At 42.1% G+C, this 23,360-nt stretch overlaps 3 protein-coding genes across 3 annotated transcripts; 2 read left to right on the plus strand and 1 right to left on the minus strand.

Moving 5' to 3' along the window:
- Positions 1-312: 312 nt before the first annotated feature.
- Positions 313-2,753, plus strand: duox2 (dual oxidase 2; the record flags this gene model as incomplete). The annotated part of the gene is made up of 7 exons (XM_080027210.1): positions 313-459; positions 699-756; positions 1,074-1,208; positions 1,400-1,607; positions 1,722-1,936; positions 2,055-2,245; positions 2,641-2,753. 7 exons carry the CDS (start codon positions 313-315, stop codon positions 2,650-2,652), a joined length of 966 nt encoding a protein of 321 aa, XP_079883336.1. The 3' UTR covers positions 2,653-2,753.
- A 1,209-nt stretch (positions 2,754-3,962) lies between these two features.
- apba2a (amyloid beta (A4) precursor protein-binding, family A, member 2a) lies at positions 3,963-10,633 on the minus strand (the record flags this gene model as incomplete). The annotated part of the gene is made up of 11 exons (XM_080027518.1): positions 3,963-4,034; positions 5,761-5,901; positions 6,082-6,201; positions 6,626-6,838; positions 7,015-7,194; positions 7,345-7,530; positions 7,636-7,722; positions 8,213-8,358; positions 8,463-8,502; positions 8,735-8,839; positions 9,371-10,633. 11 exons carry the CDS (start codon positions 10,631-10,633, stop codon positions 3,963-3,965), a joined length of 2,553 nt encoding a protein of 850 aa, XP_079883644.1.
- Positions 10,634-16,966: 6,333 nt separating this feature from the next.
- fan1 (FANCD2 and FANCI associated nuclease 1) lies at positions 16,967-22,868 on the plus strand (the record flags this gene model as incomplete). The annotated part of the gene is made up of 15 exons (XM_080028552.1): positions 16,967-17,646; positions 17,770-17,917; positions 18,023-18,170; positions 18,261-18,401; positions 18,923-19,124; positions 19,518-19,751; positions 20,144-20,275; positions 20,369-20,477; positions 20,890-21,009; positions 21,112-21,276; positions 21,383-21,545; positions 21,631-21,734; positions 21,825-22,019; positions 22,499-22,627; positions 22,731-22,868. 15 exons carry the CDS (start codon positions 16,967-16,969, stop codon positions 22,866-22,868), a joined length of 2,808 nt encoding a protein of 935 aa, XP_079884678.1.
- Between the last annotated feature and the right edge of the window lie 492 nt (positions 22,869-23,360).

Genomic DNA, 23,360 nt, shown 5'->3' on the forward strand with positions numbered 1-23,360 from the left:
TTCTTTGAATTACACTTAAGTGGTCACGTGGCTGTGTAGAATTGCATGCCTTAGCTTAGTGCATTAAAGGAGTCCATTTGTTTCATTGCAGAAAAGATACAAAAGTGCCATGGAATGTTTTGATGGTATTACATATAAGTCACACAGGGCTGTGTCAATCATGTGCTATGTTACACGGAACTAATAAAGTGCCATCCCTAATCTACTGGAAGGAACCAGAGCTGTTATCTGTGTATCTGGAGGAAACTGAGAAGCCCGCCACTAACACTGTCTTCTCTGTCACAGCCGTGTCCGTAAAGATCCCCAGCTAAGATGACTTTCTACGATGACATTTACCCATTCTACCCGCTACAAAGGACCTCCTTCATCTTCAGTGGCAGCTTGCTCACCATTATCCTGGTCTTCGTTGTGCTCGCAGTCAGCCTCCTTGTCATTCTGCCCGGGATACGAGGGAAGTCGGTGAGTACAAGCCATCAGATAAACTATTAGTCACTGTAGTCATAACATGGCAAAACCACATAATTGCTGTCTCCCTCTGTGCTTGTTGGGATCGGCTATTGGAAGTGCAAAATGACAGTGACAGCAACCCATTTCGCTGCTAAAACAATATTCACCTCTAAGTTTTTATATATATATATATTTTTTTTTTTTTTATGCTCCTGAAATAATTCCAATTCTGCTCTTTCCCTCCCCGTCAGAGGCTGTTCTGGATGTTTAGAATAACCATCAGCTTGTTCATTGGTGGGGTGGTAGTAGGTGAGTGTCACACTGCTGTTGAATAAATCACACATATTTCCTTCTCCTGCCACCATCATTCACCTTTGTGCCCCACACCCACACTATCAGAGCTCAACCTCAAGGCAATCTCACGCATAGCATTAACAATAGCACAAGACAACACACACCCACTCAACTGCCATTTCCCCAGTCTGCCCTCTGGTATAGGTCCCTGAGGTGCAGGAGGGCTTTCTCTTTCATTAGCTGTTAGCGTGCTGTTCATAACTGCACTGTGCCATGAAAAAGAACTTCCCCTTGGAGACAATAAAGCCTAAAGTCTCATGTCTTCTCTGCAGCGCTAAACTTCACCAACGACTGGGCTGAGGCCAGAATGACCACCAATGCCACCTACAAGTCGTTCAGCAACATGGTGGTTAACGCAGAGGTCGGCTTGCATGTTGGACTCTATGGCATTAATGTGACACTAAAAGGTGAGTCACCGATGCTACTCCTGTGTGTTGATTTAATGTTTGAAACGCTCATGTAATTTAATATTAGCTTTAAAAGCTTTAATAAACAACTTAAAACAACTTTAATTGAGATACTGTCATGCTACTCCTCTGCATAATCCTATACTAATCCTATAGTGTATAAATACATTTGCCTCTGTTTAATTTCTTAGGTCATCCGGTGGTACAGTTCAATGAGACCATTGACTACAATGAGATGTTCAGCTGGCATGACACCATTGACGAAGAGTATGAGGAAGCTCTGGAGAAAGGTTTACCCAACCCCATCCTGTACATCGCTGAGAAATTCACCCTAGGCAGCCCTTGCGGACTCATCTTTCAGTACAGATACTCCGGTCGCTATGCCTCTGCAACCCTCTGGTAACACAATAACCTCACTTGCTTATACAGTTTGAAATGTGTATTCATGCACGGTCAGTTTCAGCAGATGGTTGTTTTTTAAAAGCAGACTTTTTTTCAACATGACTCTCACAGGACGGCGTTTTGCTGCTGGATACTGGCCAACATCCTCTTCTCAATGCCGGTCATCCTGTACGCCGGCTACATGATGATGGCCACCGCTGCCTTCATTTTCTTCTCCTTGGCTTCCTTCTCCACCATCATGAACGTGCCACGTTGTGTTTTCTCCATAGGAACTGACTCCTTTGAAACCCAGTACAGCCACTCGTTCTGGCTGGCTCTGGCTACAGGTGAAAGATTAGAAGAAGCTGCACATTCAATTTGACCATTTACCATACTTTCAACAAGGGCATACACAGGCTGCGGAAACGGTATTGATTTTGACTAACTTCAAACATAATTTCCTAGGTGTGCTGTGCACCATCATTGGGATTCTGGTGGTGATGCTTAACTTTTTGGTGCCGGAGAAGATCAAAGAGGCTTTCAGCGTTGGCGTGGACAGTTATGAAGACGAGGACGTTCCTTACGGGGAGGGCTTCCTGAATACAGTTTTCCTTGATGGAGTGACCATTTCACCACAGTCATCTAAAGTCACGGCGGTAAGTTGTTGACGCTGAGAGGGTAGTTCTTCCTTTTGACACTTTTAGCAAACATCAAAGTCACAGTTTGCTGCATATAAAACGGATTAGTTGTTCATTTACAAGCAGCAATGGTGCATTATTCATCATCCTTTTCGTGAATTATTTAGAAAACTTGACTTTGATATACAGTAATGTTGCAAAATACATATTCAGATCGACTTCTGAAAAAAATGTGACCAATGCAGTATTAATAAGGCCGAGTGTTAGATTAAAATAAAATGAATCACCGCTGTTATGGCCAGCTCAGCAAATAAATCCTGAGTGCTGCACTTCAATTTTCAAATACCATTTGAGGAACTTATTTCCTCCTTTGCTGCTTGTTGATTGTAATTATTGTTGTTTGTGTGTTTCAGGAACATACATGAGGGTGTCCTGGTTGCCCCGAGGGAGCTTTTTCCAGCCTATACTTGAAAATATTTAATGTGTGAAGGGTCTAACCTGTCCTGTTTAAAATGATCAATGTGAGCCTGTGAGTGTTAAGTGTTACAAACGATGTACCTGTAAATACTTTGTATTTGTAATGTTTATTGTCATGTTGCAGTAGTTGTATATAGCCTACAAGATACTGTATAGTAGTATGGGATCCATACAATGTGTAAATATGCTGATGTAAGCATGGATCATAGGTCTTACTTTCCTGTATGTTCATTTCACTTTGATATTTTGAGTATATCTTGCAATGCATGTGTCGCCATGGCAACAACAAGGTTTTTATTTTGAGCTCAGCATGTGAGCAGTTCCATTGGTCGAAGAGGCCATCTTTTTCACAGCTTCCAACAACCGAAAAAATGTGAAAACACAAAGAGGAAGAGTGAATACCAAAGTGCTTAGATGAGTACAGTTGGTTTCGTCTTTAATGCAGACAAATGTACTTTACGTTTTGTGTGTTTGTACGTTTTTTTTGTTGTTGCGGTAACACTTCAATAAATTTAAAACAAAAACAAGCATTCAGCTGTGAGATTGTATTCTTGGGGTCTTGTGACATTACATTCATTCAGCGATGTATATTGTGATACATTCTTCTTGTACTGTACGCTCTGGTAAAGGTAATGATTACCCATATTGTATGACTTTGAGAAGTAGGTGTGTCTTTGGCCTTCAGCATCCCCATAATACACATAGTTTGGTGCCTTTGTACAGCGTATTATTATCGTCTTTTTAATACTTACTGTTATAGATTATCATGTCAGACTGTAGAATGAATCCCTGGTCAGTAATTCTTTATAACATGCATATTATACTTGTAGGAGTAATATGGCCTTCCCAACCAAGTCCTTGAGTAATCCAAAGTATTTACAGTACAAGTACAACCCCACACACATTATAAAAATGACTAAATAAAAAATAAATGTACTAATTTATCTCTTCATAAGAAAATAATCATGACCTTAAAGCTAACTTCTCTTCGACACCGGAGACTCACATACAGTACTACAGACATAGAAGTGTTCACATTGTAAGGCCATTATGACAATGTAATTCAAGATAAAACCTGAAAAATGAGAACTGGATGTTCTTTACACCGTTGCAAGCGAGAGGCCGAAAATAAAAATAAACAAAATTATAGAAAAATAAATTATCCTCGCCACCACCTGTCCCTTTCATCTGTCCAGACACTTTTTGCACAGCAGCCAGACATGCAGAACTACAGTGGGCTGATCCATGCAGGCTCTCTCTATATGTAGATGGGCGTCTCCTGCCCAGTCAGCAGTCTGAACATCACGGCCGGCATTGTCTTCATGTTGATCTGGCAAGGGAGAGGCAAGAGATGAGAGCAGCGGGCGACATTTACGCTGTCAACTTAAGAGCCCATTTACAGAGGCTGCACTCCTAATCACATCACTTGAATCCAGGCCTAATTTACTCCCCTTCTGTGCCCCCAACAGAGACAGGAGACTCTTGGATCCATTACTGACAAATGATAAGCTTTATGACTCTAATGGAGATATGATGTATAGCCTCTATACTAACACACAAAAACGAAAATCATAGTATATGTGAACAGCTGGCGAAATGTGTAGCTAATGAAAACACGAATGGTTTATAAAGAAATCTTACCTGGCCATAAACTAACCATTTATAATTAATTATTGTTTATGAGAAACTGATTTATTTCTTAGGACTTTTGAATCTATAAATTAAGTGGAACAGTTTTATAATTTTGTCAATAAACATATTCATTTTCTTAGAGTTAGATGAGAAGATTCATACCACTCGTGTGTGTGTGTGTGTGTGTGTGTGTGTGTGTGTGATAAATATCTAGCTGCAAAATGTAACCCATCACTTGTTAATTGCAGTAGTTGTGTGTGCTATAATGGATTTATGAAGTGTAAAGAGGAGGCAACTTTAAGAATAGGGAACCTATGCGGGTTAATAAGTTCCAAACTAAAAGTGAAATAGTTATGAACAAGAATGGGGAACCTGTTAGTTGGACACTGTTCACCGTGGTACGTTTAGGTCTTGTTAGGTAACTAAGAAAAGACCATATTTATTAAGTGTAAATTAAGGGAGAATTATTTGTCTTGTGGTACTACCACCTTGTTAGACACATACTCAGTAAAGCTTATTAAGAATGTTATTCATGTACAAAAACTTCCTTACCTTATTATAAACCAGTCATTAGGATGTAATTGAAAGACAATTCATAGTTAATGGCCTAGTAGATGTAGAACAAGGTCATATAGAATAAGCAATTAAAAAGTGCTTTCTTACGACTAATTACGAGCAAGTGCTAATAAGCAGCTAGTTAATGGTGAATAGGTGTACCTTAATTTAAAGTGTTACCAACAAAAACAGTGTGAGAATGAAATAATGCGTTTTTTTCTTCTCTGCCATGAGCCGTGACTTCTATGCTGGTTGCCTTGGAACGTCACGTGACTGCTCACACTTCTTAGTGGCACGGTGATAAGTTACTGTGCTGGGCCAGAAAAAAGTCTGGCACATAACCCCCCATACACTTCAGTGCAGACTTCACAATTAGGATACTGTATAACGTGTTGATTAGTGAGCTTTAGAGGTGGTTTGTAGGCAGACCTTGTTACCTTTGGGTATTGATCTCCTCATCTATTTCTCAGCAAGAAAGTGAATCAGCATATAGCTCAGCTGTCAACTAGGATTTTAAAACAAAGCGTCCATTTTTGATTAAATAAGGATTTAGGCTCTTTCATTTATAGATCTGAACTCAACGGAGTGAATTGGTTTCATAGAATTGGCGGTTTACGATGAATGGAAATTGCTTTATTTCTGGTCCCGGTAGGTTCCAACAATCATCCCTCATCTGCTGCACTACTCACAGTTGATTTATTAAATGCATTCTGTAGTACTGCACGTAACCACTGATCCGGGCTCGGAAACAATGTCAAACTACAATCTCTTATCCGTACGTATTTCTTTATAAGGTCTGTATGCAACAGTGATATGCGTGGTGCAGTAATTAGTGAAAATTGCTGTCTTGTGGCAGGAGCAGTTCTTACCTCACCCACTGACACAGACAGGGTTTGAACAATCTTCTCGTGTGCCATGGCAACAACACTCTGACCATTTATTTCAATAATTCTGTGTCCGACACGAACGCCGCCCCGCTCAGCGATGCCCCCTCGCATCAGGCTGCAGATCTGAGGATGTGAAAAATAAAAGTTTTAATTCAACTACATAGTACAGTATATTACAGTATACAGCACACCACTCACTCCTTAAACACAGCAGTTATCTTCAAATGTTGCCAACCATTCAGTTTGTGCCTCAACCTAAAGTTTAGTGTTTTTTGTTTCTTACTAATAAGGGGGCTTACTCACAATGCCATTCTGCACACTGAAACCCAGCTGGAACTTGAGATCAGGTCTCTTGATGAGGACGGTGGTGACTGGGGGGCAGCTCACAATACTCAGTTTTACCTTCAGCTGATTCTTCAGACCCTGGACCATGTATGAAAAACCATAGAAACACACACTACATGAATGGATAAAGATGGTGATATTTAATTCTTATTGTCAAAACATACAAAATAACTCACAAAAAGACCACAATCAAAAGTGAATGAAACCCACTCACAAGAATTAAAGCCTGACACAGCTTATTGTACTTGCCATAAAGAAACATGTAAAAAATTATATTGATCCAATCCCACTTACGTACATCCTTTCTGGTGCAACAAATACACATTTAACTCCTGCTTGAGTAGCATTTGCCAACAACTCGGTTACTTTAGGACTTAATTTGTAGTTGTTGTGTGCCACCCACTAAACAATAGTGCCAATTTCCTACATATATTTCCATATCTGAGTGAAGACTGAATGATTGCTGAATGTGAATACTGGAGGTCCTTGACATGCTCCCTACCTTGATGATGCCCTGACAGGTGGCGAGTGGCAGCCCCACCAAGCTAGTGTCATTGATGGACATGATCTGGTCTCCGACGCTGAGTTTTCCGGAGCGAGCTGCAGGGCCGCTGTTCAGCATACTGGCCAGGATGACAGTGGGCAGGATGGAGCCCCAGCCAGACTCCACGATCACCACGCCCAGGCTCTCCCCTTTCTGCTTCTCCACATACAGCTGGAACGCAGAAAAAAAGAGCATCTATTTTTCAATTCAATCTTACATGTTCATGTTGATATGCCCGAGTTTAGGAGATGTGTGAGATTCTGGTACAGCCATTGATGTGAAGGGGAAATCAATCAATCATTATTCCACAGTTCCCCTGCAGCCTATTCACCAAACAAATGTCGCACCTCTTTACAGTTGTCTGAGTTTGAGAAATGGACGAGGTCATCGTGGTACATTTCCTGGGAGTTGATGATGTCACTGTATTGTTTCTGGCTCAAGTCGGTGGGGTTGATGCCATTGGCCCGCAGGAACTCTCTGTAGGCCACGCTAAAAGCTTGACCGATGGACTGTGCAATGAGCTGCGCCTGTGGGAAAAGGGAAAACCAGTCAGTACAAAGGCCATCCCATTTGACAACAGCAGTCCCAGTGTTTTAAGTCACCACAGAAAGAAAGATCTGAAACAAAACTGCAGTGTAAATTGAAAACTAAACATGAGTGTGCACTCAAACACATACATCTTCAGACTCAAACACATAGCAGATCATCCTGTACTGATTCTTCCCATCGTCGGGAGAGTCAGGTGATTCTGAGAAATCCTCTGATGAGGCCTGAGACATGCGCCTGCGGGCCATCAGAACCACAATACTGCCAATGTCGGCGATGTACGAGATGGTCCGCAAGGCACTGTCCATCATTGTCTCCTGCATGGCACAAAAAAAAATAAAGACAATCGTTACTCATCGGGTCTGAAAACTGATTCACTAAAAATAATCAAACACACAAAGGGTCCAGGAGTTACCACTGACCTGTGTGTCAGCGTTCAGCACTTTGACAGCTTTAGTGGAGATAAACAGGTCCACTTCGGTCATCATTTGAGAGTCTTCATCTTGGCTCTTTGAAATACATATGGTTTTAGTGTTTTGAGTACTTCAGTCACACAATGCAAACATTCAGCTAAAATGCAGGTGAGCAAAAATAGGCATGCAACAGCTCCATCATGTGGCGAGAAAATGTTTTTGCAATGAATACAAGTACATAAACACTTAAAACTTAAAATCTAAAGTAAAAGGTACTTTGGGAGCTTGAGCTTCTGCCAGTGCTGCATAAGTGCATAGCTGTTATACCCAGAGACATAAATCGTTCAGTTATTTAGATCTGCAAAACACACCCTAAGGATTTGTTATCAAGCCTACAGTATATCTCTTTTAGTTTGATGGCTTAAGCTTGAAAAAGGCTATTTTTCCAATGGCAAAAATCCCACATCCAGATCACTATTAAATCCAGACACAGACACAGGTTTAAAAAGGGGTTCAGTTACCTCTTTGATTGACTTAGAAACCAAATCAACTACGATGCTAAAGAGTAAAGTCCACAGTGAATTACCTTGATCCGACTGACAGCTTCCTGGGCCTGGGACATGCGGACAGATTTGGTTGGATTTTTATCAGACAACACCTGAGTGCAGCCAAGGTAGTTAGCAGCGAAGATGATTCCATCGATCAGATCCTCTGGCTCACAGGGACCTGGGACTGTGTGTAAAGCAAAACAAAAGGCTCTTGTTGTAAAACACTGCAATGTGACGCAAAGGATAATGAAAACTGTATGAAATGTAAGAATATTGAGTGATAATTACCATCCTCAAAGCTGGGGAAAGCAGAAGCTTCCTGTGTTTTCTTTTGAAATAAGTTAACATGGCAATAAGTTAGACTTCAGGGGAGAATCAGCAATATTAAATATCATGGAAAATATTTGTACTAGTAGTATTGTGGCCTGCAAATTCTCTTAACTTTAGTCAGAATGAAAAACACAGAATATTAAGCAAAAACAAAACGGTCACAAACTTAAAGCGGCCTTTTCACATTAGATATTTTGTCTGAAAGCTGCTGTGGTGTGATATGTCTTCACCTGGGGTGAGTTGCTCTCCTCTGCAGGGACCAACTCCGGACACTGAGGTGTCCTCTGTTGCTCCGGCACATCCTCTGGTGTCCCTGCTCTGCTCGGCTTCTCACCCTGTTGTATACAAACATCTGCTTTAGCCTTGTTTTATATGTTTTCTGTTGTCCAACGTGAAGGATAACCCCATGGGGGAGAAGAGGGCAAAGACTATTCACTGAAAACTTGCAATTAAAATCGTACTTAACGGTGGAGTCTAGAGAACCCTTGTTGTCAAATTAACTTTTTGTCAAAATCAGTGAGTATTTCCTTACGATTAGCTACGTAAAAAAAATCTGATGTAAAAACACAGCTTAGACTGGCATGTAAATAAATGGTATGTCAACAAAGTGGACCCAACGTAGCTACATACCTGTTTACAGAGCCTAGGCTGTGTGTATTTACACACAGATAATGGATCAGAGATATTCACTGCTTTTGATAAACCAAAAGTAAGTAATTTTTGACAACAAGCGTTCTCCGGAACTGCTGACTCCACCTTTAGTTCAGTCTGGGAAAGTGATGCTGGATTGTGCAGGAACATAGGAAAACAAAAGCCACAGGGGGTTGGATATGACAAAGACCCTGCCCTCTGTTTTCATTGGTTACCTGCTGCTGGGGTTTCTCTGGTCGGTTTCTCTGCCTCTCCTCAACAGGCTCTCTCTGTGGTTCAGGTGTGTGATGAGGAGCCAGCGATGGTTTGATAACCCTGGGTTGGCTCTCCCGGCCGTGGGCAGAGGTGGGACTGGGTCTGGGAGCAGCAGGGGGAGTCTCCCTACGAGGAGGGCCCTTCTGGGTGTCTGCAGTCGCCGCCTGACCCAGGGAATGACGAGGTGGCGGAGGAGGATGCGGCCGACTTGAAGCGGACCTAGCCTTGGTCCTCACTGCCACTTTTTTGCCTTCCTTCGTTGCAGTCTTTGGACGCTGTTCGCCGCCGTTTGGGGCGCTCCCTTTGATCCCCAAGACAACATGCTCCGCGGTGTCCTCTCCTATCCCCCTCCTCCCTCGTCCTTTACCTTGCCTCTCCTTTGAACTGACGTGAGGTGGCTCACCCTTCTGACTAGCTCCGGGGATATTGTGTTTCCTTGGGACTCGAGTGTCATCTTCTCTTCCCCTTTCATCGCCTCCCTTTCTAATTCTTTCATTGTCATTGTCCTGATAAAGGCTAGCAGTCGGCCTTTGAACACTGTCCTCTGCCTCCTCTAAATCCTCTATAAATCTGGCCCCATCCAGCACCTCTTCTATGTCATCTCCGTCGCTGAGGAAGAAGTTGTTCTCCTGGCCCTTTTCTTCCACTTCCCTCTCCACTGCTCCATTCCCAGCAGCAGCAGCCGGAGCACAATGCAATGACCTCATTCGATGGCCCAACGTCTTGTGAGGCTGAGTGTCTGACTGTGATCCCTCACATACTATCTCCGGGCTATGTCGGCTAGGCCTGGGAGTAAACTGGTCGTCGGCGCCGCCGTTGTCGTTAATGTTGTCGCCTACTGCATGCTTTATATAGCCAGCATCCTCGGGACAGTACTGTTTGTAGTACCTGGTGTCCACCACGCCTTCTTGGTTTAAATGCAGCACCTCGTCGTAGTCCTGCTCCACGTCAGAGCCCACGTTGTCGTACTCAGAGCAGGTGTCCTCCATGTCCTCTGTACTGGGCTCACAGCTGGAGTGATAGTGATGTTTTAGGGGGACGGGGACCGATGGAGTCAGCTGCTCTTTGTTGTCATCCTTTGCGGTACACAGTGGTTGCTCGGACGACGCCTCCCTCACCACACCTCGCTGCCCTTCTCGGCTCTGTTTTCCCTGACCGGGGCACGGCGGAGGGCTTTGAGCCAATATTTTGGATATGGTTCCTGGACTCTTTCCATGAGCCATAACTGGCCCTTTAAGCCCACTACCATCAACCCTGTGTGAACATCAAAAGATAAATTCAAATGAGATACTTTTGAGATGCTTGCATTGTCTCTTACCACAACACCGCGAGTGCCCCACACCGTTTCACACATTAAACATTAAGCACAGAAACGATACCTGCTTCAAGGACAACAGTAGTCACTTAATAATTTACTTCTACGCCATCCGACACCCACACTCGCCATCTCATTCTCTTTTTTCCATGGTTAGTTATCTGTCATCTTGCTTTGTAGAGTTTGCTCAAAATTTCGTCTTGACGTCCTGCAGAACAGGAAATCTGCTGCAAAACAGTTTTTTAAGTGAATCAGACCGGCAGCATGCATTTTCTTATGTAAAAATCATCACCTTTTTCTACTGAAAGTATACCCTCACTTACAAACCCATCCCTGAAACATTTATATGATCTGGTCAGTGCAGGTGCCCTTTTTTATGACCCATGACATCCATGACTTATGTCCCCTGGGAAAACTGTTTGTGGAATAGTACATCATTCTGCTGGCATCTGAACAGCATCTCTAAATGGATACATACAAGGCACAACCATAGACTGTTGGTTACATATGATAACATCCTAAACATCCCATGTTTCTCTTTCATGTGTCTCCTCTATGATTTTAGTTTTTTTTTTACAGGAGCCAAACAATGACAAGAAAAGAAAAGATACCAATAATAACACTGTTACACTCAATCGTACTAGGTCATATTGTACAACAGAACTGAACTGACTAACAGGAATAAATGGTTAATTCTTCACTCATGTCCAAGCTCAATAAAATGTGAACATTTTAGGTTTCTATGATAGCCATTTCAACTTATTTGAGTACTGGACTGTTGGTCAGACAAAAAAGGAGCTCAAAGTCGTCACTTGAGCACTGAGAAAACTGGATGGGATCGTTTAACTGTTCTCTGACATTGTATAGACTAATGAATTCACACAACCCAGAAACTAGTTGGCAGATTGACTGATGATCGAAATAAATAGCTAGTTGTAGCCCTACATTTCATAGAAGATATGGAACATAGCCTACAAATGATATTCTAATAAGAATTCATCAATTCAACAAAAAATTCCAACACATTTTGCCACAAAAAATAAATCTCTATTATGATTTCAAACAAAAGGCAAATTGTGTTGTCATCCTGGTTTCAACACTTGTGATTAGTGACGACTGACTTTACAGAGCTGTCACATGATGCTCGCCGAATATCCAAACATGTCAACACCCTCATCTCAACATGAACCATCTAAGCTGCTGGAGCTGAGGGAAAATATGAGCTCCAGTGCGCTGTTTGGGCTGAAGCTTGTATGGCCATGATTTAGATTTAATCACTAAACACAATAAATCACCCACCGTTCAGCGTTGATCAGCTGATCCTGCGAAGTGAGATTATGGTATTATGAGTAGCCTATAGGCTATATTCTCTATAAACCTAATCCTCTCACATCACCTCCAATACCTCGCGGATCTAATCGTGACCTCTCCATGGTGCTGAATTGGTAATTAGAAAAACAATCAGGCTCATAATAAGCTTCAATAGAGGCTCGGTCTTTTACATTTCACGCATTTTGCACTGCCCTTGACGTAGGTAGCCTATTTCGTGGAGGCAATTTTATTATTATAAAGCCATTACGCTGAACTTGCTGCAGGAGTGGTTGTTGTGGTCAGTCCGGTTTCCCCACTGGAGTGCACGCCGCATTCCCATCCGCTTGAATATCGATACGATAATCGGATATAGCCTATGGTTTATTCCTGCGCACAGAGCCCGCAGTGATGGACCTGCCTCCCTCACACTCACAAAAACGCACGCACTCACACTCTGTTGGTTTCGCCCTTTTGGAAACAATATTATCCTGCTGCTGCTGCAGATTCACATCGACCTTGATTTGAAGCATCGAGATTGCACCATGCTGACATCCAGTTTACGGGCTGATGTTGTTCCAGATGAGCACAGCCCAGCATTGTCTGTAGCCCCGTTAACGAGAGCAACATAGGCCTTTGTGCATCTCATAAACATGTTTTAATGTTATTTTAATTTTGCCTGTATTTAACAATTATGCTTAGATAATTCAGTGTGGCACTTACCAACATCGGTGCTGTCGGCGGTCCTCCCTGTGAAAACGCCCGTGTGCTGATCAGATCAGATTGCTCTCCGGAATGGTGATTTTTGAATAAAAGCCGCACAGCAGCCCAGGAATCTGTGTAGAAAATACACCCCCCCCCCCCCCCCCCCATCATGTGCTCACCGCTCTGCTCCCCCAACAAATAAAACAGTCGTTGAGAGGCATAATGAGCACACAGTCAAGCATGGCATACGCCCGAATAACTGTCCTAAATCATCTTTATATTATAACACGTAAACAACAATAGGCCTACTTTTTTAAAATTTGTGTTAAAGGATGTCACATGATTATTATACTTTATCCATTGTATTATTATTTACTTACAAAAAAAAATACGCACACATAAATATTGTATGCAGAACAAGATGTTTGGTTTATTTTACCTTGGCTTTTTGCCTTTACGTGGTTGAGAAAATATGGGATCGATTACTACGTCCTAAAATGCGTTCTGCGCTCTGCTAGTCGAGTCTGAGAAGCGGGATTGTTGTTGCTGTGCAGCTCCTCTGTCACCGGTATGTTAGCTAATAGGCCAGGCAAAGTAACCCATTTTTGGGCCAAAAAACAGACAAATTGTAAAAGAATTTTTTTCAGCTCAGATAATTTCTATGAGGTGTCCAGAACAACATACTAAAAGTCCTAAGAAATCCTAGTTGAGGAAATATGTTTAATTCTCATCAATCCGAGATGTGTGCCAATAAGGCGAAACACCAATAAATCCCAATAGGGCTATTTTTTTCCCTTAGTCCTATCAAAATGAAACTTTACACAATGAAAGTATCCATGAAAATAAAAAAAAATTGTATTACAAGTTTCTTTGAAAATGGATTTTAATATGCAAATGAGCTATACACTAATCGTACATGCCCAAAATAAACCCAAATAGGCTTAATTTTTTCCTTTACTCCTACCACAATAAAACTTTACATAGTGAAAGTATACTTGAAAAGTCACTTTTTTTGTATTACAAGTTTCTTTTTAAATGAATTTGAATATGCACATCAGCTCCACACTTATTGAATATCCAATCATCCTACTGCCAATGGGTGATGGCAATGCTGCTTTTAGACTGGCCTCAAACCTGAAAAACTGCCTGGCTTACCTGCCAGGGGTGCCTCTCATGAATTAGATTTGTCTCTTCAAATGCCACTGCACGCAATTTGATAGCACTACAACCAATCAGAGCAATGAACAATGTGCCGTATTAAGCCCCGTTCATTTAGCGAACAGCGGGATTAACTGTTAAATTTAACTTTTGCCGTGGTCGTCTGCAAAACAGAATATTCCTCTTACTTGCTAATGAAAGATTGAGTGCCGTCTTCCAAATTGTAAAGGGTCGAGGCCAAAGCCGTCTCAAACTCAAACAACATATCCGCAGCTATCTTTGATGTTTACTATCACGGCTTCGACGGTGCACTGTCGTCATCCGTTTACGTCCGCCCCAGAGCACCATACATAGGGCTCTGGCCCGCCCATATCAGATAGAACCAATTGAAATGTAGCTCAGGATTTCTTGACATATTTAATGAGCTTCAATGGAGAGTGCCCAGACCAACAGGCGCAGCACATTTAACTTGCCAGCGCCTAGTGGCAGGTCTGGATTTCCAGGCTAGTGCCATTCCCTTTCCTATGCCAAATAGACGAGACGTAGAATCACAGCCTGAAATGGCATGGAGAAAGAAGAGATTGTCACACACCTTGGGACCAAGTAACTCCTTTGTCTACTTTATGCACCATATCCGTCTTGTTTTTGTTGCTTTCTTTGGTTCTTGTGCCATAAACGGCTCCTGTGCATTCAGATCAGCATGATGCAACAAGAGTTCTGACAAGTCTGTGTCATCACCTACTGAGACTGTGTCTTTTGTTCTGGCAGAGGCAATAGCAGTTTGGACAATGAGCACATCTGCATCGTGCTTTGCATGGTTTGTGATATTCCATTTTTATCTTTGAAAATTGATTTTAATATGCAAATGAGCTATACTCTAATCAAATATAGGCTACCCAAAATATATTCGCATAGGCTTCATTTTTTCTTTTAAAGATCCAAGTGACTGCTGCAGATATTGCTGCAGTTGGTCGCATACACATTCAGTACTTTATGATTCCTCCTATACGTGAGCCTATTGTGTATCAGCCACTGGCTCTGTTGCCAGCAGATAACAAAACATCACAGCTGGATGTTTTGTGGAAGACAACCCTCCTCCTTCACTCTCAAAGGCCATCATGGTCTGGTATGATGCAGATCCTGCATCTTCTAGATGAACACCCTGGGAGAGCTTCAGTAACATTCCTTCCAATGATTGATCTTGATCCCAGTGATTAATCCTGCATATACTCAACATTGAGGTTTGTGGCAACTCAAGCTCTGCAGTATGATGTGACCCCTGTTCTGACGTTCGACCAACCCCTTCTGGAAAGCCTTGACCATTATAAGTTAACTTCTAATACAAATGTTTTACTTTTCATGTAGACTTTCATTGTGTAAAGTTTTAATGTGGTAGGAGTAAAGGTTCAAATTAAGCCTATGCGGATATAATTTGGGTAGCCTATATTTGATAAGTGTATAGCTCATTTGCATATTAAAATTCATTTTCAAAGAAACTTGTAAGACAAAAAATGGTGTTTCACAAACCATACAAAGCACGATGCAGATGTGCTCATTGTCCAAACTGCCATTGCCTCTGCCAGAACAAAAGACACAGTCTCAGTAGGTGATGACACAGACTTGCTAGTACTCTTGTTTCATCATGCTGATCTTAATGCACACAAGCTGTTTATGGCACAAGAACCAAATAAATTAATTGATAGCTGTCCCCAGACAAATGTGCAACATCACATCTCTCTTCCTGAGATCCTCTGAGATTGTCTTTCCCTTTTGGCAAGTCTGATCTGTATGGGTTCACTTTGGTGGGCCTACACTGACCTGGTTTGATCTCTGTTTTATCTAGTGCCACCCAATTTCTTTATTACATTGGTCCATTTCATCACAAATTTGGCCCACCTGATTACCAATGCAGCTCAGGGTTCACAAAAGTTGGCAAATCATTTTTTTAAATCTGTTTTAACAATTGATTTCTGGAAAAGAAAAATGTTTAATTGATAAACAAAAATCTGTTATTTCATATAAAAAATACTGGTATTGATAAATAAAATTCATAAAGGCTCAAGGGGTTCACATACTTTCAAGCAGCACTGTATGGTGCATAAAGTAGACAAAGGAGTTACTTGGTCCCAAGGTGTGTGACAATCTCCTCTATCCATGCCATTTCAGTCTCGTCTATTTGGCATAGGAAAGGGAATGGCACTGAAAAAGTAAAAAATTACACTAGCTAAGGGAGGGGTTAATCTAATTCATGAGAGGCACCTGTTATACCCCTGGCAGGTAAGCCAGGCAGTTTTTCAGGTTAGAGGCCAGTCTAAAAACAGCATCACCATCACCCATTGGCAGTAGGATGATTGGATATTCAATAAGTGTGGAGCTCATGTGCATATTCAAATGCATTTAAAAAGCAACTTGTAATACAAAAAAAGTGACTTTTCTAGTATACTTTTACTATGTAAAGTTTTATTGTGGTAGGAGTAAAGGAAAAAATTAAGCCTATTTGGGTTTATTTTAGGCGTGTACGATTAGTGTATAGCTCATTTGCATATTACAATTAATTTTCAAAGAAACTTGCAATACAAAAAATGTTAATTATCATGGATACTTTCATTGTGTAAAGTTTCATTTTGATAGGACTAAAGGAAAAAAATAGCCCTATTGGGATTTATTGGTGTCTCGCCTTATTGGCACACATCTCGGATTGATGAGAATTAAACATATTTCCTCAACTAGGATTTCTTAGGACTTTTAGTATGTTGTTCTGGACACCTCATAGAAATTATCTGAGCTGAAAAAAATTCTTTTACAATTTGTCTGTCGAAAAACGCTATTTTGCCTGGACTATAAGGTTTTGAGCCATTTACAGTCTTTGTGCGAATTGTTTGGCCTTTTTCTTAATGCACGTGTGAAGCGCCAGAAGCTACACACGTGTGACCATTTAAAATTAAGTTTTTCCTTAAAACTGAACATTTAAGTGACCTAAACAGAGTCATAGTAGCCTATCAACCCATGTCGAGTGTGTAACAAATAATAGGCTTCTTAAAAAACGAGCAAAACTACTTCAATCTGCACAATGACCGAGAGGGCTAACAAAGACGAACTCAAGCGAAGATTGTCATTGTCCAAGAACAAGAAGAAAGGCAACGCCAAAACTGGGAGCCCTACCACCACCACCACAACACCCATCACCTCCTTCTTCCGCAGCCAGCCTCCGCCTAAGCTGGCCTGCCCCCTGTGTGGCCAGATGGTACCGAGATTTAAGATCAATGAGCACATTGATTTGCAATGTCAGAACTTTGAGAGGGGAGACAGCAGTGCCGCCTCAGCAAGTAATAGTGTTGTGCCAAGCAACCAGCTGTCACCCAGAAGGAATCCCCCAAAGTCCCCAGAGCCGGATCCGAACAGGGGAGAAGAGGTCAAAAAAGAGAGTAAAAGCAGCCCTTATTTTAAAAAGAATAACTCTCAGCTGCAGGCACCTCAGGAGATGAACTGTAAACGTGTTGTCAGGAAGATTGATCTGGGAAGTCTCTCCTCCAAGTTATCTAGGAAATGTCATAAGGTATCTGAGAGGGAACACACGGACGATAAATGTGCACATACCGATTCTGAAACGGCAATTCATTCTTCTGAGACGCTCGGCAGCAGCTCACAGAAAGAAAATCTTTTGATTCAGAGTTCAGAGGACAAAAAAAAAGATTGTGTTACAGTCATCGACCTGACAGCTGACAATGCAGACACTCCAACAACAGCAGTGTCAGATGTGTTGTGTTCAGACAAAGAGCATAATCCTACTCAGCACAATGAATCTAAATGTACCCAAGAACTGACAGCTCCAACGCTGCGCTCTTCTTCTTCTTCCTCCAAACTCACAAAAAGAAAAAAGGAAACAAAAACTCCCACTGTCCGGGGGTCTGGCTTCGGTAAGAAGGTGAAATATGAGGGCAGCAGCAGCAGAGAGCGTCGAGAGGACTTGACTAGTGAAAGTGTAGCAGAGATGACTGATTCGGACCTGCTTAAAACCGAGGTACCTAATGCTCCTTCTGACCCCCCTTTGAGTTCAAAAACATTGAATACTAGTTCTTCACTTGCTGATGATCCTGGTGCTGAAAACCCCACAACTACTGAGCAGACCGTTCAAAGCTTTGATCCAGCACGGCTTCCCTACTACCTCCGTAACTTCCGGACCGTACTGCAGGCGGTCCTGGAGAACGAGGACGACAGAGCCTTGTTCGACCAGGATGATATGTCCCTGGTACATGCGTTTGAAAGCCTCTCGGGTATGTTGAAACATCACCCATTCATTCTTGTTTCATTTACTGTATGTTAGGCCTCGTTGATCACATTGAATTCTTTCCCCCTTCTCACAGTCATGGGGCAGAAGCTTTACGTGAGACTCTTTCAGAGGAAACTCAAGTGGCTCCAAGTGAGTAGACTGGATTATGGAGAGATCTGCAGTGACCTGGGACCTGTTGCTCAGGAGCTGGTTCAAGATGGTTTTCTACAGTCAGGTAAATGATCTCTATTAATACATGTTGACGCTGTTTGTAAGCTACTATATAACTGACAACAATTGGAACCCAAGGGCCCTCAAACTCTGGAACAGACATCTTGAAATTTGTCTTTCTACCTCGGTGACCTTATGTCTTGGAGGTATTTTTCTAGCTTTTAATGTTTACATTGTAATGTGGTTTAAAAAGAAGATGTGCATATCCATGTGCAGTTGCTGGTTCTGAACAAAAATGAGGAAGGCCAAATTGTGTGTGTGTGCTTCTGCACTATAAAGTATTTTTCGGAGCATTGAGCTGTTGTGCGAATACACTTTCTTACATTGTATTGTTCCAATAATTTTTTGCACCATTATTTTTGTGGAGCACAAGATTATTTTCAAAATGTGCTATACAAATGTAGTATTTACATGTGTTAAAGAATGTATATTATCCTACTGAAACACCACATCTCCTCAAACATGAATGTTTTTCTGGTTTTATCCTCATAATGCCGGCCCTGTATTTGGTTTTCTACATCACAGAGAACGACCTTCAGGACTTAGGGGAGGCTCTGGATCTCTTGCCCGCTCCTGAACTCAAAGGCCTGGCTAAGACTTTCCACCTGGGTAACGCAGGGACTCAGAAGCAACAGCTGGTGGACGGGCTTCTCCGTCTGAGCAAGCAAAAATCCCTCTTCTCTCTGACCCCTGCTCAGAACAACATCGGGGCGGTCATCCTCAAACGGTAATATGATCACGTCATTGCTGTAAATTGTGTTTATTTGCAGCAATACTAGTTTTGCATGCAGTTATCTCACACCTGTGTTCTCTATTGCCTCACTCTCCGGCTCAAGAAAAGGTGTATAACATAATACATTTAGAACTCATCAAACCGTGGTAAATAAACAAGTCCCAACAAGCGCACAGGGGCATTTAGTGATTTTGCAAAGTGTATCTTTACACCTGCTCCCCATGCCTACCAGTGTTTGAGCTAAGCTAACCTGGATGAGTAACCTTTACAAATGTTTCTATATCAAAAATGCACGCACAGTTACAGGAACTGTTTCTGTCACCTTTTCTTGAGCCAGAGAGTGAGGCAGAAAGCTAAAAATATATATTGTTCTATTCCTTTAAAAAGGGCAAGGCAGCTGGCAGGCTCCTGTGTGCATCTGTGTCGTGGTCCTCGGGCCATCTTCTCACGCATCCTCCTGCTCTTCTCTCTGACGGACACTATGGATGAGGAGGAGATGGGGGCTGGAGGGCAGGGCCAGCTCTTCACCATCCTGCTGGTCAACTCTGGACGCCTGGCCTTCCCCGACTACACAGTGCAGCGTGCAGCCAAGGTGTTTATAGACAGAGAAGATCTCATCAGGTGAGGGTCTGGTCTGCCAAGAGAGTTAAAGGTGGAGTCAGCGATTCTAGAGAACGCTTCTTGTTGTCGAAATCCATTTCTGTCAAAATTAGTGATATCTCCCTTCACGATCCACTACCTGTCTGTACTGTGTGTGCGCGCTAGTGAAATACACAGCCTAGGCTTTGTAAACGGGTATGTTGCTAGCTACTGTGGGCCACCTTTGTTTAGCTTCCCTTTGTTTACATACAAGTAAAGGGAACGATGGCGGTGTATTATTAACACCTGATTTCTTTTTCAGCGTGCACACACTACAGACATGTAGTTTAAACCTTTAAATTAAATGTATGTATGTATTTTGTCCATGCGGGATAGCCAGTAATAAATGCTCATGATTCCATCCGTCACACCAGATATGAGGCATCCATGCGAGCCCTGCAGGAGATAGTCTCCGCTATGCAGGGAGGTCAGTGGGAAGAGGCCATGGAGCTTTACACTGCTGCCAAAAGTGCCTGGCAGGAGCTGAGGGAGAACTATGAGCTCAGGTGACATAAATCTTTCTGTTTGCTTCTGTCTAAAACAAAGACACGGAGTCTGTGGACATTGTTCAATGTTAACATTGTCATTGTGTTGGATAGTCACCAGGAGGAACTGCCTGTGTTCCTGCGCAGCTTCACTACAGGATGGGCTTACACTCGCATCTTATCCAGAGGGGTGGAGATCTTGCAGAGGCTACGTCGCTACGAGGTTTGTCCGACCGATACCCCGAGTTGTGGCGTTTGCATGATGTTTCAGGGCAGCAAAAAAATGTCTGAAAGAACGAAAGCAGTGTCAACAATTGACGGTAAAAAAAATTATACTTGTCTTTATTTTGTCCATATCATTTATTTAAAAACAAATCAAAACGTCAATAGCATACCGGATGATGCACATTTATGTTCTTCATTCTGCTGCTGAAGCACAAATGAGCTCTATACTTGCTCTTGGTGATTAGACATCAGCCACGACAAACAACCTTAATTCTCACATGTACTCAGTTTCTGACCTGAGTAAACACACACACACACACACACACACACACACACACATACATAAAAGTTAGGCGTACATACAGTTTGTCACAGTTAGAGATGTCACAGTCTTACTTTTTGTGTAACAGGAAGCCGTAGAGGAGCTACGATCCTTACTGCTGCAGACCATTTACTGTCCCGACAGCCGAGGGCGGTGGTGGGACCGACTGGCACTGAACCTTCACCAGCACCTAAAGAAACCAGATCAAGTGAGCAACAGTATCTGTGTTATCACGTTTGCCTCTTTTAAGACATTTCCATGTTTTATCTACTTGTGTCTTTGACTGTGGTCGTTCTCCCATCGCCCCAAGGCTATTTGTGCGATCAGCAACGGGCTGTCGGACCGCCTGGTGCGAACTGGACATAAACTTTCTCTTCATCAGAGAGCTGTTAGGATGAAAGAGTCTGCCAGCTTCAAGAAGTATCGCCTGCAACTTAAAGACCTGCCCACTGTCCAAGTACAAGACGTCAGACATGTGAGTTTAGTAGAATAAGTCAGCATTTTTGGTTTTCTGAGATTTTTTTTTGAATGTTTGAATTGTTCTGTGTATGGAAAATAACAGATGGCACTTTTGTCTACAGGTGACCATCCGTGGACAGCTGTTCCCTCATGAGGGGGGAACGGGGAAATCGAGGTTTCTTTTACCAGCAAATGGAAAGGGGGAAGAGAGTGCCAATGCCACTGTAATATGCTCTGTTGAAGAGCTGTGTTTAGCACATTACCGCCAGCTAGGCTTTGACCAAGGTAAGCAGTTTTGCATGTAGTAAAAATATTTCGGTCTCCTTTTACCTCCGTCCTTACCATTGTCTTTACATTGATAATATTATAGGGATCCATGGAGAGGGATCAACATTCTCTTTATTGTTTGCTCTTCTGCTGTGGGACATCATTTTTATGGAGGGTATTCCCGATGTTTTCAGAAATCCATACCAGGTAAAGGAAGCTCTATGTGCGCAATATTCTTGGGATGTGTGTGCATCTTCTCTACCAACTTGTGTAACCAATCTTCTCGTCTCCTCACAGACATGTCCACTGGATCTTTACACTGACTGTTTCTATGAGAACAGGGAGAAGGCCATCGATGCTCGTGTGGAGTTACTGAGCGAAGCAACTGTAGAGACTTTGCACGACATGTTGGAAGATGTTTGGTCTGCCCAGGAGGGTAAAGTGTGTTCAATGGTCAACTGGGAGTGTTTCTCATCTCTCCAACATGCACAGGTATTTACTGTCACTCTTGTAAATATAAAAACTCAGTTGCAAGTTTATTGGGTACACCTGTAAAATGTAATGCAATTTAGTATGATTTTTCAAGCCATAAATTCTACACCACTGACAACTAAAACCTGAACCAGTCAAACCTGGACATTATAATTTTTTTGACTGATTGAAGTTAACTTCGCTAAAATATATTAGAAACTCATTTCAATAGAATGCAGACCAGAACAAAAAAAAACCTATAACAGCAACCTCAATAATAAACATGAGGTCAGTATGTTTGTATATTAAATATACAGTACAAATGTTACAAATGTAAAGCAATGTGTTCTCACATTTTACCATACTACACTGGGAAAGATATTTCAGACTATGCACTAATAGGCTTTAATAAATAACGAGTATTAGATGTTTTTTTTCTACATGTGTTAGTGTAGGTACTAACATTGTTCTAACATAACCTCCTTTTACTCTGTTTTCAGTCTCTGGTGTCATGCTTGGGTGGAGCCTTCTTAGCAGGGATAATAGCACGAATGTCCAAAGACTACAGACACTGTCGTGCAGGTTTGCCTGATCTGGTGGTGTGGAATACCTCAAACAACACCTACAAGGTGAGATTAAACATTACATCCTTGCTCTTTGAATATGATGCCACTCCTTGGCATCTGACTGTTTGCAGCAAGCAATGTAACTTGGGATGTCTTTTGGTTGTAGCTGGTGGAGGTGAAGGGACCCACTGACCGGCTGTCCCAGAAGCAACAGATCTGGCTGGATGAGCTGCAGAAACTGGGGGCTGACGTGGAGGTGTGTCATGTGGATGCTACTGGAGCCAGAGGAGCTCGTCTGGAATAAAAACACAAAGAAAACTGTTATAAGACTTTGCTGCTAATTTATTTGAGTGTTGTCAACATTTAAACATCAGCACACACACAAATCTGGGTAACTTTTCTGATTCTGGTCATCCTCAACAAATGTTTATGTTTATCTCAAAAACTCAATGTATTTACGATATATAATAAATGTAATCCTGTATCAATGTAAAGAATGTAGTGGAATCATCAGGGAAACAGGGAATGGAAACAGGAAGAGGTGCATCATGATGATGATCATCACTGCCAAGATCAGAAATAGCTTGCTTACAGAAAACCAGAGCTGGTACATGACAGGAAATAGATCTAGCAACACCTCACTGATGGTGTTGCTGTTTTCTCAGGGTCTCTGGTTGCAACGAAAAAATACAATTCAGTCGGCTGCTTATAAATGCTTAAAAATAGAATGACCAATCTGTTATGCAAGTAATTATTTTGGCCACTGCTCTTCCACCAAAAAAAAATCACGATTTTT

This window comes from Ammodytes marinus (assembly GCF_949987685.1).
Source record: "Ammodytes marinus genome assembly, chromosome: 5".
Taxonomy (NCBI): Eukaryota; Metazoa; Chordata; class Actinopteri; order Uranoscopiformes; family Ammodytidae; genus Ammodytes; species Ammodytes marinus.